Source organism: Primulina huaijiensis, chromosome 15 (genome assembly GCF_012295235.1).
Source record: "Primulina huaijiensis isolate GDHJ02 chromosome 15, ASM1229523v2, whole genome shotgun sequence".
NCBI lineage: Eukaryota > Viridiplantae > Streptophyta > Magnoliopsida > Lamiales > Gesneriaceae > Primulina > Primulina huaijiensis.
The window spans coordinates 16,615,062-16,627,198 of NC_133320.1; the positions used below are offsets into that span (position 1 = coordinate 16,615,062).

Consider the following 12,137-nt stretch of genomic DNA (forward strand, 5'->3'; position numbering starts at 1 on the left):
GATTTTCAGAGAGTTTAAGGTTCCATAGGTCCACGGTGAAGGACTGGACAGGAAGGGAATAGAGCTTCACACAAAACCTAGGGTTTCATGGCTTAGGGCACGGTTTTGTGTTGCTTGAAGGGTGCAACTACGTGCTGCGGTTGGGATGATTTCAGGAGTCCTAAGAGGGCTAATTCATGGTCCTAGATGGATTAAGGGGCGGCTGGTGCAAGGACTAGGGCTGGACCCGTGAGGCTCAGTCGCGTGGTTAATGAGGTGCACGGGTTTGAGGGATGCACGTGCCTGGCCCTTAGGGTTGGTCCAGCAGCTAGTTAAGGGTTCGGTCATGGTCCTAGGAAGGTTACATAGGGTCTGGACTTGTTGGTCAAGGGCTAGAGTTGAAGAAACTCATGGATAGTTAGGGCTAGGGTTTAGGGTTTTTGTGCAGAAAATTTCAGAAGGTTCTTATGCTTTTTCGAGGGTTCTAAATGGCTTGATTTGGGTTGAAAAAAGGTTAGGTGTTAGTAAGCTATGGTTAAAATTTGGTTAAGATTCGTGTTAAAACCGGGACTTCGGTTCAAGTTTTAAAACTAATTACGAAATTAGTCGAGGGATTTAGTTTACGTCTAAGAAATGTTTATGGGTATATTTTAAGGTGTTATGATAAGTTTGGATGGATTCGTGTAGTCGTTTTAAGGTCCAAGAGTAAAATGGTCAAGTTAGGGTTTCAGGGGCAAAATGGTCATTTCACACCTGAATTACATTAGCGGTCCTGACAATATCATGAATGCTGTAATAAATGATAAAATGTTTATTTTGAATGGTTATGGGATTTTATGATGAAAAGTGTTAAAATCTAAAAGACGTGTTATATGCTTGCTTTTAAAAAAAATAAAATATTATTGCATGTATTTTATCAAGTGAAGAAAACGATGAAAAATATTTTGAATGAAGTAACTTAATTATGACGGTAAGAAAATGAGATTTCGTGAGGGACTAATCCCCAGTGGAACCCGATTGAGGGACTAAGCCCCGTGAGAACCCAATATCGAATTTCCATAGGTCAAGGCCCAATAATGGAAAAGTGATTGCTGGTGTCCCCATCGACTATAGGCCAAAGCACTTAACGAAAAAGTGGTTAATATTGTCCCATTGTCTGGTACCATGGTTACAGCTGATATTGATCAATCGACCGAAGATGAAAAGATGATCATAATTAATGAACGGGATTCACCCTAAAGGAAATGTATATGTTTATGATAAAGGAAAAAAAATGTATATGATGAAAGAAAATGTTTAATGTTATGCATATTCATGGTAAAGTTATTTTATTAAAATTATTTTTCACTATTACGTGTGGATATATACATATTACCTGCTATCATGATTAAGGTTTGTTAGTCATTAGATTCACTATATGTGAATGATGCAGGTGATGATGTTTATGATGATATTGGAGGATCTGATGGTTGAACTGGTTGGACTGATGGTGCACAAAACCCGAGGACCATTACTAGTTTTTCCGCACTACTATGACTTTATAGTATTTTAAAAATTTCATGACTTTTGATTCTTACGAGTGGGTTTTGAGAGGATTTAAGATATTTATGCTATTTTTGAAAAATGCTAGTTTTAGGTTTGGTTTGACGTTTACGATTTTTTATTTTGCACTACGCTTTGGGATTTTGAGTAAAATGGTTGGTGATTTATCGGCCGAAGCCTAAGGATTTTAAAAAAATTCTAATATATTTTAAAGAAAAATAAGTAAGAGACGTTTCAATGTGGATTTGTAACCAAAATTGTACATTAATTTTAATCTTTGAGGTCTCAATATACATAAATACTTGGTTTGTGTAACTTAAATGGCTTAATTTATATAAATTGAATATTGTTTTGTAACATAACTGTTAATAAATAAAACTTATATAATTTTATTATTTGATAAGTTATACTGTCTTTTTTTCATTAATAAAATTTTAATTCAAATGGCAAGAATCAAAACTTAAATATTGTATATAATCTTTGAATGATGGACCAAACCAGGCCCATTTTACAATGGTGGGCCTGGGAGGCTTAGATAATGGGCTTAATTAGGCCCTACAAAAAATAATTGATTCTATCTTTCCAAACAACAGGGGAGAGTGGGTGGAGGAAGCTTTGCTGTACAGCACGATGGTGACGTCATCTAGTTCGTGGTCGCGAGCTTTGGTTCAGATCTCTCCTTACACCTTCTCCGCCGTGGGAATCGCCATCTCCATAGGCGTCTCCGTCCTCGGCGCCGCCTGGTATTTTCTCGAATGTGTTTCTCGATTCTTTTGATTCGATTTCTGTTCTTTGCTGGTTGAGCTATCGGAATTCTGTAGGGGAATATACATAACTGGTAGTAGCTTAATAGGTGCTGCCATCAAGGCCCCTCGCATTACTTCGAAAAACCTGATCAGGTACTTGGTTCTTGTACTTGTTGCTTCTCCGATTTTCTTGAACTATGTTTTCATGATTTCAGATTAATTATTTGCAAATGCCACTTTAATTCACACCGTGCGTGCTCGATTTCTTGTAATTGTTTGTGGTTATCTTTCTGTTGTTTGTTTGATTCTTCAGCGCGAGCTTGATAAAAATTATAATTTGAAGCAAATAGATTTTGGAATCTGACACTACCTCATCAATTCCCAGATCATTTGTTTTTAGAGCAAGGGGAGGTGGTTACAGCTCTTATATGCTTATGCTGTTATGCATACTTAAAACTATTTTCAAATTGTTGGCGACACAATGAGATGGGAAGAATGTTATCATGGCAGAATCGTAATCTTCAACAGGATAAAAGGGCAAATTTTGTTGTGAAAGAGATGTCGAAAAGTGGGCCTTGTGTATGCTAAATGTACCTCTGCCAATTTAACATACTGTATATTAACTTGCAGCTGTAGATTACACACACACTCTCTTGTGAAAGTTTTAGTGTTTTTTCTTTAATCCTGTAGTCGGTCATTTATCAAATAAAGAAGTGCAAAATTCAGTCCTTTTAAGGGCTAGTTTCCATCGAAGTACAACTGAGATTCCCTTGCCAACTAAACTGTTACAAATTCAATAGCATAATATCTGGAGCTGGACCTTTTGTTAGGATGTCAGGACTCAGGGTAACTAGTAAAAATCATCACATTATTGTAACAACAATAGTTAGAATGAAATAGATTATTGTGCATGGCTTTGCACCCTATCTCATGAAGTTTTAGAAATTTTTTAGGAATCTTTTTTTCAATCTTTTGAAGTAAAACTAGGGAAATGTTATGTTTTGAAAATTATTCTCCTCTTAACATATACTCAGTTTGTCTTGAGTGTAAAAGGTCTCTAGGTGTTAGAAATTACCCAATGAAAGACTTCATCTAAGTATTCTGTAATTATTTATTGAACCAACACGTGATCTTATTATTCACAACATTGTCGAACTCTTGAGAAGCTGATGAGTGATAACTAAAGAAATCTCTTTGCTTAACTTTCATTCAATGCATGTTCCTGAATCCCTTGTATAATGTGAACATAAATCAATATAGACCCTGTTTTAGACCTTTCTGAAATTGTCCATTCCGCTGTGACTTCATTTCAACATAAGCACCAATTGCAGGACCAAATACCTGGATAAGACCCCAACCAAAATGATGAATAGGCTGTGATAGACTTTCAAATTTATGTATCGCCGCATAATTACAACTGGTAGGGGTATTGAATTTTGACTGAGCCACTCTGCTTTTGTAGAAATATTTGCCTGCATTTGATCTTATCATCTTATGTTGTTGGAGTTTCTAGATTGTGTGCTTCCTTAACTGATCTTATCATGACTATGGTCTTGGATATATCTATCTGCATGGTCGTTTCAAATTAATGATGAATGAAATTTGATTTCCTAAGTTATGTTTTACTGTCCTGTTTGACTCTGTCCCGTTATTACTACTTCATTTTATTTGCCAGGATCATCTATTCATTTTTCGCACTAATAGTTTAGTTGAGCTGTGTCCATGCCGTCATCTGTTCATATTTACTGAAATGTCTGGAAGATAATACTTCTTGGTATTTGGTTTGAATTGCAGATCATTACTAAGTCGTTTGAACATAATTATTCTTTCAGTGTGATTTTCTGTGAAGCTGTTGCCATATATGGAGTCATTGTGGCTATAATTCTTCAGACAAAGCTGGAGAGTGTGTCGTCTTCAAAGATTTATGAGCCAGAGTCCCTTAGAGCTGGCTATGCTATATTCGCATCTGGAATAATTGTGGGTTTTGCAAACCTTGTATGCGGGTGAGTACTATTTTTTTTCTTTTGTTCGGTTGACTCTTGTAGATTGTGGAAAGAATCAACATTTGTTTTTGAGCCGAATCCACTGATTTTATCTCTTACTATGTTTTGTGTTCCTTTCTCTTACTTTCACTAAGGTTGTGTGTCGGAATCATCGGAAGCAGCTGTGCGTTATCTGACGCCCAAAACTCATCTCTTTTCGTCAAAATCCTTGTTATTGAGATTTTTGGCAGTGCACTTGGGTTGTTCGGCGTTATTGTTGGCATTATCATGTCGGCTCAAGCAACATGGCCATCTAAGGCATGACTTCATACATTCGTCCCTGTGTTTACCGATGTTTGGTATGTGTAATGTTTTGCAATTTTCTTATACAAATCTACCATTTTTTGTATCTGTCATGTAGCCTTAAAATGACTCAAATTGGCAGAAGAAACGAAAAAACAAGAAAATAACCGAATCCCTGAATTGTAACCTCTAGGTTCCGTATGTAATTTAATCCCATTAAATAAAATTTTCTCCGGGATTTCAACCTACTTTGATATGAATTTATATTCCATGATTTGATAACGTCCTAGGTGTGTGTTGTTGCTGTTCCCGTGATCATCAAATATAGTTTCCTCTCTATGATTATGAAAATCTGAAATGTATTATTTTTTATCTTTAACTATTTTTTTGAGTTTGTCTCAATTAAAAACTCTTATGATGTCATAATATAATTCTTTTCTCAGTACTAAGATTATTCTTATCTATTCTATTTATAAAAAGTTGAGCCCATGTGGTAACTGGATTTGGTTTCATCAGACTAAATTTACATATTTGACATCATTAATTGATCTAAAACCTAAAACCAAGAGGAGCAAAATACAACTTCCAAGTTTCAATTGATCAATTAACTTCTCATTTATCTTATTATGTATGACAGTTTATTTATATGCGTGTGCATTTTCTGTCTAGAAATGACATAAATTGGAATTGAAATTCTGAAGACTAATTAGCAAGAAAAACCAAACCCATAAACCTTTCTCACCATCCATTTGGTTCAACAAAATCATGGAACTAGAACTTACAAGTAGGTAGATCAACGTTTGAAATCCACTTTTTATATAAGAGTAGGTCTTTTGTGAGACGGTTTTATGAATCTTTATCTGTGAGACGGGTTAATCCTACCGATATTCACAATAAAAAGTAGTACTCTTAGCATAAAAAGTAATATTTTTTCATGGATGATCCAAATAAGATATTTGACCCACGAAATTTATCCGTGAGATCGTCTCACAAGAGTTTTTGTGTTTATATAATATTCAATTTCATCTCTTTTCCATTTTCTGTAATGTTTCATTATTTTACGAAATACTCATAATTTAAATCGATCTGTCCTCCTAAGAAAACGATTTTATCCTTTAATTCACAAATGTTTGGCGATATGATTGTTAATTTTCTATGCGATTATTTTTGAAATAAATATTTTTAAAAAATGTGTTTCACAGAAAGCATGCATCACACCTATTATTTAATCCAATAACCAGGTCTCAACTAGACTTTGCAAACAACATTCATCGTTACAAATCTTACACTCTTCGTATTACCTTTCTCTGTAACAATAATTGACGACTAATTAACGTATGAACGATTAATGTAGTAGAGAATTTGTGATCTTTTTTTTTTTTTGACTCAGTTTCCATTGCATTTTGGACCGTACCTCTCGACTCTTTCGCCAATCCAAGCTCTCATATCGCCCAACACTACATTAGCATTCTCATCAGGCTCACCTTGTATCAAGGAATGGTACATCCCTTCATACAACTTCAAAGTCTTGTCCTCGCTGCTCGCCTTCTCGTACAGTTTCTCCGAGCCTGATGAGCAAGCGAGCCCATCTGATGTCCCGTGAGCCGTAAAGAAAGGAATCGCGATCTTGTCGAAGTTGTTCTGAACATACTCGCATTGTCTTTGCAACTCCCTCATTGTTCCCACTCTAGGCTTCCCGGTGTACCTTCTTGGGTTGCTCGCGATGATCTTCAGTTTCTCGGGATCTTTGATGGCTTTTCCAACCATCTTGTTATCAGGCATTGCGGCCCAGGTGTCCGCCAAACCAAATAACAGTCCATATGCCAACAGGTGTACCTTCAAAAACATATTGTAAAAGATATATCACAATATTCATGCTAATTGATACTGATCTCCCTGAAACTATGTTCTAAATGTAAATATTTCCCATCCACGACCATCTTCATTCTTCCCCATTTTTCACGAGGTTAATACTGCCCTGCTATAAAAAGCCTTGCATAGAGCATGAACAAAATATTATATCAACCGAATGAATCCATGGATAGACGTAGAATCTTGTAACAAAACAATGTTCTCTGAACCAAAAATCTCCCAAAACACAATCAAGGACTAGATAGAATTTTTTTGCTATCTGGTCTTAGTCAATTAGATAGTACAATTTTCTAATCACATCCGACACAGTCAAGATACAATCAACAATTAGTTCAAGATTTTAAAATGTAACAAGAATTATACTAAAAATACAAAATTCAGAACTAAATATAAAGTTAATATAAATTTGATATCCATATCCCACCAAGAATATCTGAAATCCACAAACTTTTGTTCAGCTATCAGCGGAACATAATCGAGTGAAGGTTTTGTGTGATTGACTCACAATGTTCGTTGCGTTGCCGTGAAGTGTTGGAGACACTCGAAGACCACACTCGTGTAAATTGTTGGTTGAAGAGTTATTTGTCGCTCCGGATTTCGGCGATACAATTGTTGCATCCGTGGTTTTGTTTTTGTTTATTTGAGATGCAATTACTTCCAAGACTTGTTAGAAAAGATAGTTTTTCGTAATTTCACTATTATTGATTTTGTAAATTAATTATAATTTTCTAGTAAATATTTTGCCATGAGGCACCACACAGGTTATTATACTTGTGCATGATTTATTATGTCTTATTTTATTAATTAAAGTTTATTTATGTGTTTAATTAATATATTCCGCTGTTGTGAATAAGTGTTACAACACCTGTACACAAAACTAAATCTGATACACACAATCTTAGTATTTTTGTACTTTATATTAAACAAATCTCTCAATTGGCAACATGGGTGCTTCATCCTCTAGAACCAAACCAATTGAAGTAAATCTTTTTCTAGAGAAAAGCTTTCTGAGTAAGTTATACTCTCTAATTCTCAAATTCAATTTCAAATAGAATGCCAACAACAAATTTAGATTAGATCACAAGAGAGGTTTTTACATTTTATGAAACCCAAGTGGCTGAGTATGAGTTGTTGGAAGTAGGTAGTTGATAAGCCCAAATCTTATAGAGATTTATGGATTTTATTTGTGCTTATCTAGACTTTTTATCTCAAATTATGTGCTTAATTGAATTAATAATTGTAGATTTAAATAAAAGAGGAAAAATGATTAAATTTGAAAATAAAATAAATTTACAAGACTTCAAAAGAAAAAATACTAAAACAAAGGAAATAAAATATTTTTTTATTTTATTATCTTGATATTATTGAAGTTCTTGATAAAGATAGAGTATAATCTTTGAAAATAAAATCTACAATCTTATTATCTACAAGGTTTAAGTGGAGATGGGCTTGAAAAGAACACAAGGAGGAGGCCCATTTAGAAGAATAAAAGGGGGAGAAAAAAGTGTACAGCAGCAGCAGCAGCCGTAACAGCAGAAAAAAGAGAGAAGCAAAGGAGAGAAAGAGCAGAACAGAGGCTACTGTGAAGTAGCACTAGCGCGGAAGAAGAACATAAAGGAGGAAGACTGAAAGCAGAAGCAGGAGTAATTCCTCACACATGCTACAAATCACAGAGAATCTANTCACACGCTACAAATCACTGAGAATTCTTTCATTCCTTCTTAATTACNATTCCTTCTTAACTATGTTTTCTTCATTGAATTTAAACACTGATTTTGACTTTTATTTTGAATTTATGGAGTAGATTTTTATAGACTAAGGCCACGATAGGGCCGAGAAAGATTATTTTTGATGTTATAAGTTTGATTCTAGTCGATTATTTATTTTATTCATTGATTGATGTCATTTATCACGTGTTCTTTTAATCTGGCCAATTAAATAGAATATTTGTTGGCTAATCTAAAACCGAAAGGCGATAGATTAATATTTGCTTCATACATCAATCAACACATGGTTAAACCGACTAGAAATAGTATTCGATTTCAGTGTGCGACTTTAGGTTGAAAAACTGGAATTTCACAGCGACCTAATGCGGTTGAATCTAATTAAATTCATTTAGGAATAATTGGACTGTTAGATTTAATTAGGCTTATTAATTCGAGGAATCGTTTAATAAATAATTTTGGAAATTCCGTCGTGAATTAAATAATTATTTTATTGAATATGAATTTGACACGTAAATTATAAGTTGTCTCGGTACTGTTCTGCGCCTTTATCGTTTTTAAATAATTTGAATTTTCGTCTAATTTAATAATTTGAATTTTTTTGCTTTAGTTAATTTATTTAAATTGTTTAATTTAGTTTTGATTAATCTATCTCCCATCATTTGAACTTTATTAGCCTAAATTAGGAAAAATAATTCATATTCTAGTAATTAAACATCGATCTCTGTGGGTACGATACCTGGACTCATCTCCAAATACTATTACTTGACCTAGTCCGCTTGCTAGATTTATTCCCAACCGAAATCGTCGGTCAGTAGTCATTCCTTTGTTAAACAAAAAGGAGTAAAAGTAGTAGCTGAAGCTGCTAATGCAAAAATGGATGAGTCTGATGCTAATCTTGATGGTGATCATGATGACAATATTGTTGGAGACACTCTGTAGTGTGTTTGATTTTTCTTTGATTGTGTTATCTCTAAGTTTTTAGTTCTGTTGCTCAGTTATCTTGTTCTATTAATGAAATTTCTGATTGTTCTGGTTTACATGTTACAACACCTATTTGACAACATTGTACCAACATGCTTAAATTCGGAGGAGATAACTATCAAACTCAATGGGAATTATTATATACGGAGAGATATAACATATCAGAAAGATAATACAATTTTTGGATGTTTTGTCAAAAAGGCAAAAAAGGAGATTGATAGTCAAAATATGTATTGGGTTTCAAGATATAATTTATTACTTAAATTATATTTTCCTTATTCATAAGACATTGTTAAATATTTGATTGAAGTTTCGCTTTTCTAGACTTGTATAGAGATTAATTTTATATTTGATTTGATATGCTTAAAAAAGTTTATTTCCTTATAAACTTCATCTTTTCCATAATTTGTAGGGATTTATTCATAGGATCATCTCTAGGTCAACATATCTATATATGCAAAGATACTACAAAATACGAGCTGAAAAAACGACGATAATGTGATTATAAAAATATATATACCCAAGATTTCCATAACATAATCGAGTGAAGATTTTGCGTGATCGACTCAAGCTGTTTGCTGTGTCGGAGACACTCGAAAGCAACACTCATATAAAGTGAAGAGTTATTTGTGACTCCGGGTTTCAGCAATATAGTTGTTGCATTCGTGGTTTTGTTTTTGTTTTTGTTTATTTGTGATATAATTTACTTCTTTGACTTGTTAGATATTCTATCAAATTCAAAACAAATACCTTAGAGGGCTTCATGGGTTCAGGAATGACGAACAACGGAGCCGAGAAGATCAAACCAGTCCATAAATCCTTCTCTGATTGAAAATACATCAAGAGAGTCGCAAGCCCGCCCATGGATTCCCCAAGTAAAAAAGCTGGCAAATCCTTATACTCCTCGCTAACCCTCACACTCTTAAAGAAAAACAGAGAAGCCGCGGCTACTTTATCGAGGTCTCCAAGGTAGCACCTTAGCCCATCGCTTCGTCCGTGGCCAAGGAGATCAGCGGCAAAGACCGCATATCCCCAGTTGGTGTAATTCATGCAGAATTTCTGGAAAAGCCATCCGGTATCGGAACCGTAGCCGTGGGTCATGAAGACGGTGGCTTTGATGGGTTGGACTGGATCGAGGGGAAGGAATGACTGGGTGAATAGTTTGCCGTGTGGGGTTTGGAAGTGGGTTTTGGCGTTGCGGACGCCTTGGGAGGTGTAGTACTCTTCCTCCGGCATGTCGCCCCAAAAATTCGGAGGCGGTGGGGGTTGTTCCGGCGGCATCATGGATAGGAGAATGATGGGAACTTGGCACGGGATGGGATTTTATATGGCACCGAACGCGATGTGGTGGGGAAGCGGTGGTGGGTGAGGGAGTTGGTGAACCAACTATACAACCATTTTCATTTTTATTGGATAAAAACTATTGTACGAAGTATCTATAAATATGAATCATTGATGAATTAATGGTAAATGTACAAACTTTATATTTTAAATTAAATTTCACTAATTTAGAANAAAAAATTAATAAAAATAGTATATTTCAAAGAGAAAATTGGTTTTAAATCCCCAAACTCAAACTTAAATTTATCCTAACTCCCTACACCTAAAAAACTTTGCCCAAACTCCCTAAAAAATTTGAAGTTGACAAAAATATCCTTACATATTTTAATGGTCGATTTTCCTGAGAGAAATGGTATCAGAGCCTAAATAAAACTATTTCAAACGTATAAATTTATTATTACAGTGTAATTAAATATTTGAGGAGAAGAATTTTCTCAAATTACATGAATTCGAACCTAGGTTCGAGATTAATTCTTTACAAGAATTAGTCCAAAAATTTGGAATACTGGCAACGAGAAGATCTAATCAAGGTTAGATATCAAGAAAGAACTTGTCAGAGTCCTCAGGTAAATTTATGATTCAAAATAACATGTTCCTAAAAATAGTACCGGATTCCTCTAAACTCTCGGAAGATCTTAGAGAAATTAAAAAGACGGTACAAAATTATGACAATATGTTGTATTATGTACCACAAAATGTGGAGAAAATCCTTGAAAACCAGGAAGAAATTCTTGGAATATTAAAGAATATTCGAACAAGAATTCAAAACCTAGAACAACAACAAATTCTAGTAAAAGAACTTCAAAAGGAAGGTTACCACCATCCTTTGGTACTGAACCCTTGTTACATCAAAGAGGGAAGGCCAAAGTGATGCCAAAAACTTTAACTGAAGAAAAAAAGATGATCAATCTAATAAAAACAGTCTCAGAAAAGAAATTAATCTGATGACAACTTTAGAAAAGATTGGTCTAAAAGATCTACAAGAGCTTGCAGAATCTTTTTGCAAATCTTAAGGTTGTAGATCTAAAGATGAATACAACTGGAGGCGAACAACCCACCATAACCTGGTCATCTTCACCGGAACCACCAAGAGAAAGTGTGGGATCTCAGAATATAAATATGAGAGAATCTCAACCAGACTTTTACACTGGTGGAGAATCGCACCCAGCGGGAACAAGGTCAAGGAAAAATCAAATTCCTTTGCACCAAACACCTTATGGGAAATCTGTTATAGAACCTATACATCCTTATGGGGTTATGCTTAACCTAGATGTATTAGATTTCAAGAACATAGAAGATCTCATATATGATTGGATATCTGCTATGAGAATCGCAGCAGGAACACTTGATCTCAACAGAGAAGGATTAATTAAAATTATGGAAATGAGTCTTATGGGATCAGTGAAAATTTCTTGGGACATGACTTCGGTAGAAACCAAAGAATCAGTCCTAGCCGGAGAATCTCTTAGCGAGATAGCCTGAAGAATGGCTACCCTCTTTAAAGCACAGTTTATAGGGGTAGACTATTTTAATAGTAAAGATACAGAGAAGAAAAATAAATATACTCAAGCTCTGTATAGTCTTAAACTACATGACATTTATTTAGTGGATGAATACATTATGCTATTCACTAATTATAGATAGAATTCAGAGGTCGAAGAAGA

At 34.7% G+C, this 12,137-nt stretch overlaps 2 protein-coding genes across 2 annotated transcripts; one reads left to right on the forward strand and one right to left on the reverse strand.

Moving 5' to 3' along the window:
• The first annotated feature begins 2,063 nt into the window (after positions 1–2,063).
• Positions 2,064–4,800, forward strand: LOC140958458 (V-type proton ATPase subunit c''2-like). Its single transcript, XM_073415904.1, has 4 exons — positions 2,064–2,264; positions 2,343–2,420; positions 4,100–4,270; positions 4,405–4,800. The coding sequence occupies exons 1-4, from the start codon at positions 2,152–2,154 to the stop codon at positions 4,571–4,573; spliced, it is 531 nt and encodes a 176-aa protein (XP_073272005.1). The 5' UTR covers positions 2,064–2,151; the 3' UTR covers positions 4,574–4,800.
• Positions 4,801–5,763: 963 nt separating this feature from the next.
• LOC140958289 (caffeoylshikimate esterase-like) lies at positions 5,764–10,516 on the reverse strand. Its single transcript, XM_073415681.1, has 2 exons — positions 9,883–10,516; positions 5,764–6,388 (listed from the first exon to the last, which is right to left on the reverse strand). The coding sequence occupies exons 1-2, from the start codon at positions 10,414–10,416 to the stop codon at positions 5,939–5,941; spliced, it is 984 nt and encodes a 327-aa protein (XP_073271782.1). The 5' UTR covers positions 10,417–10,516; the 3' UTR covers positions 5,764–5,938.
• Between the last annotated feature and the right edge of the window lie 1,621 nt (positions 10,517–12,137).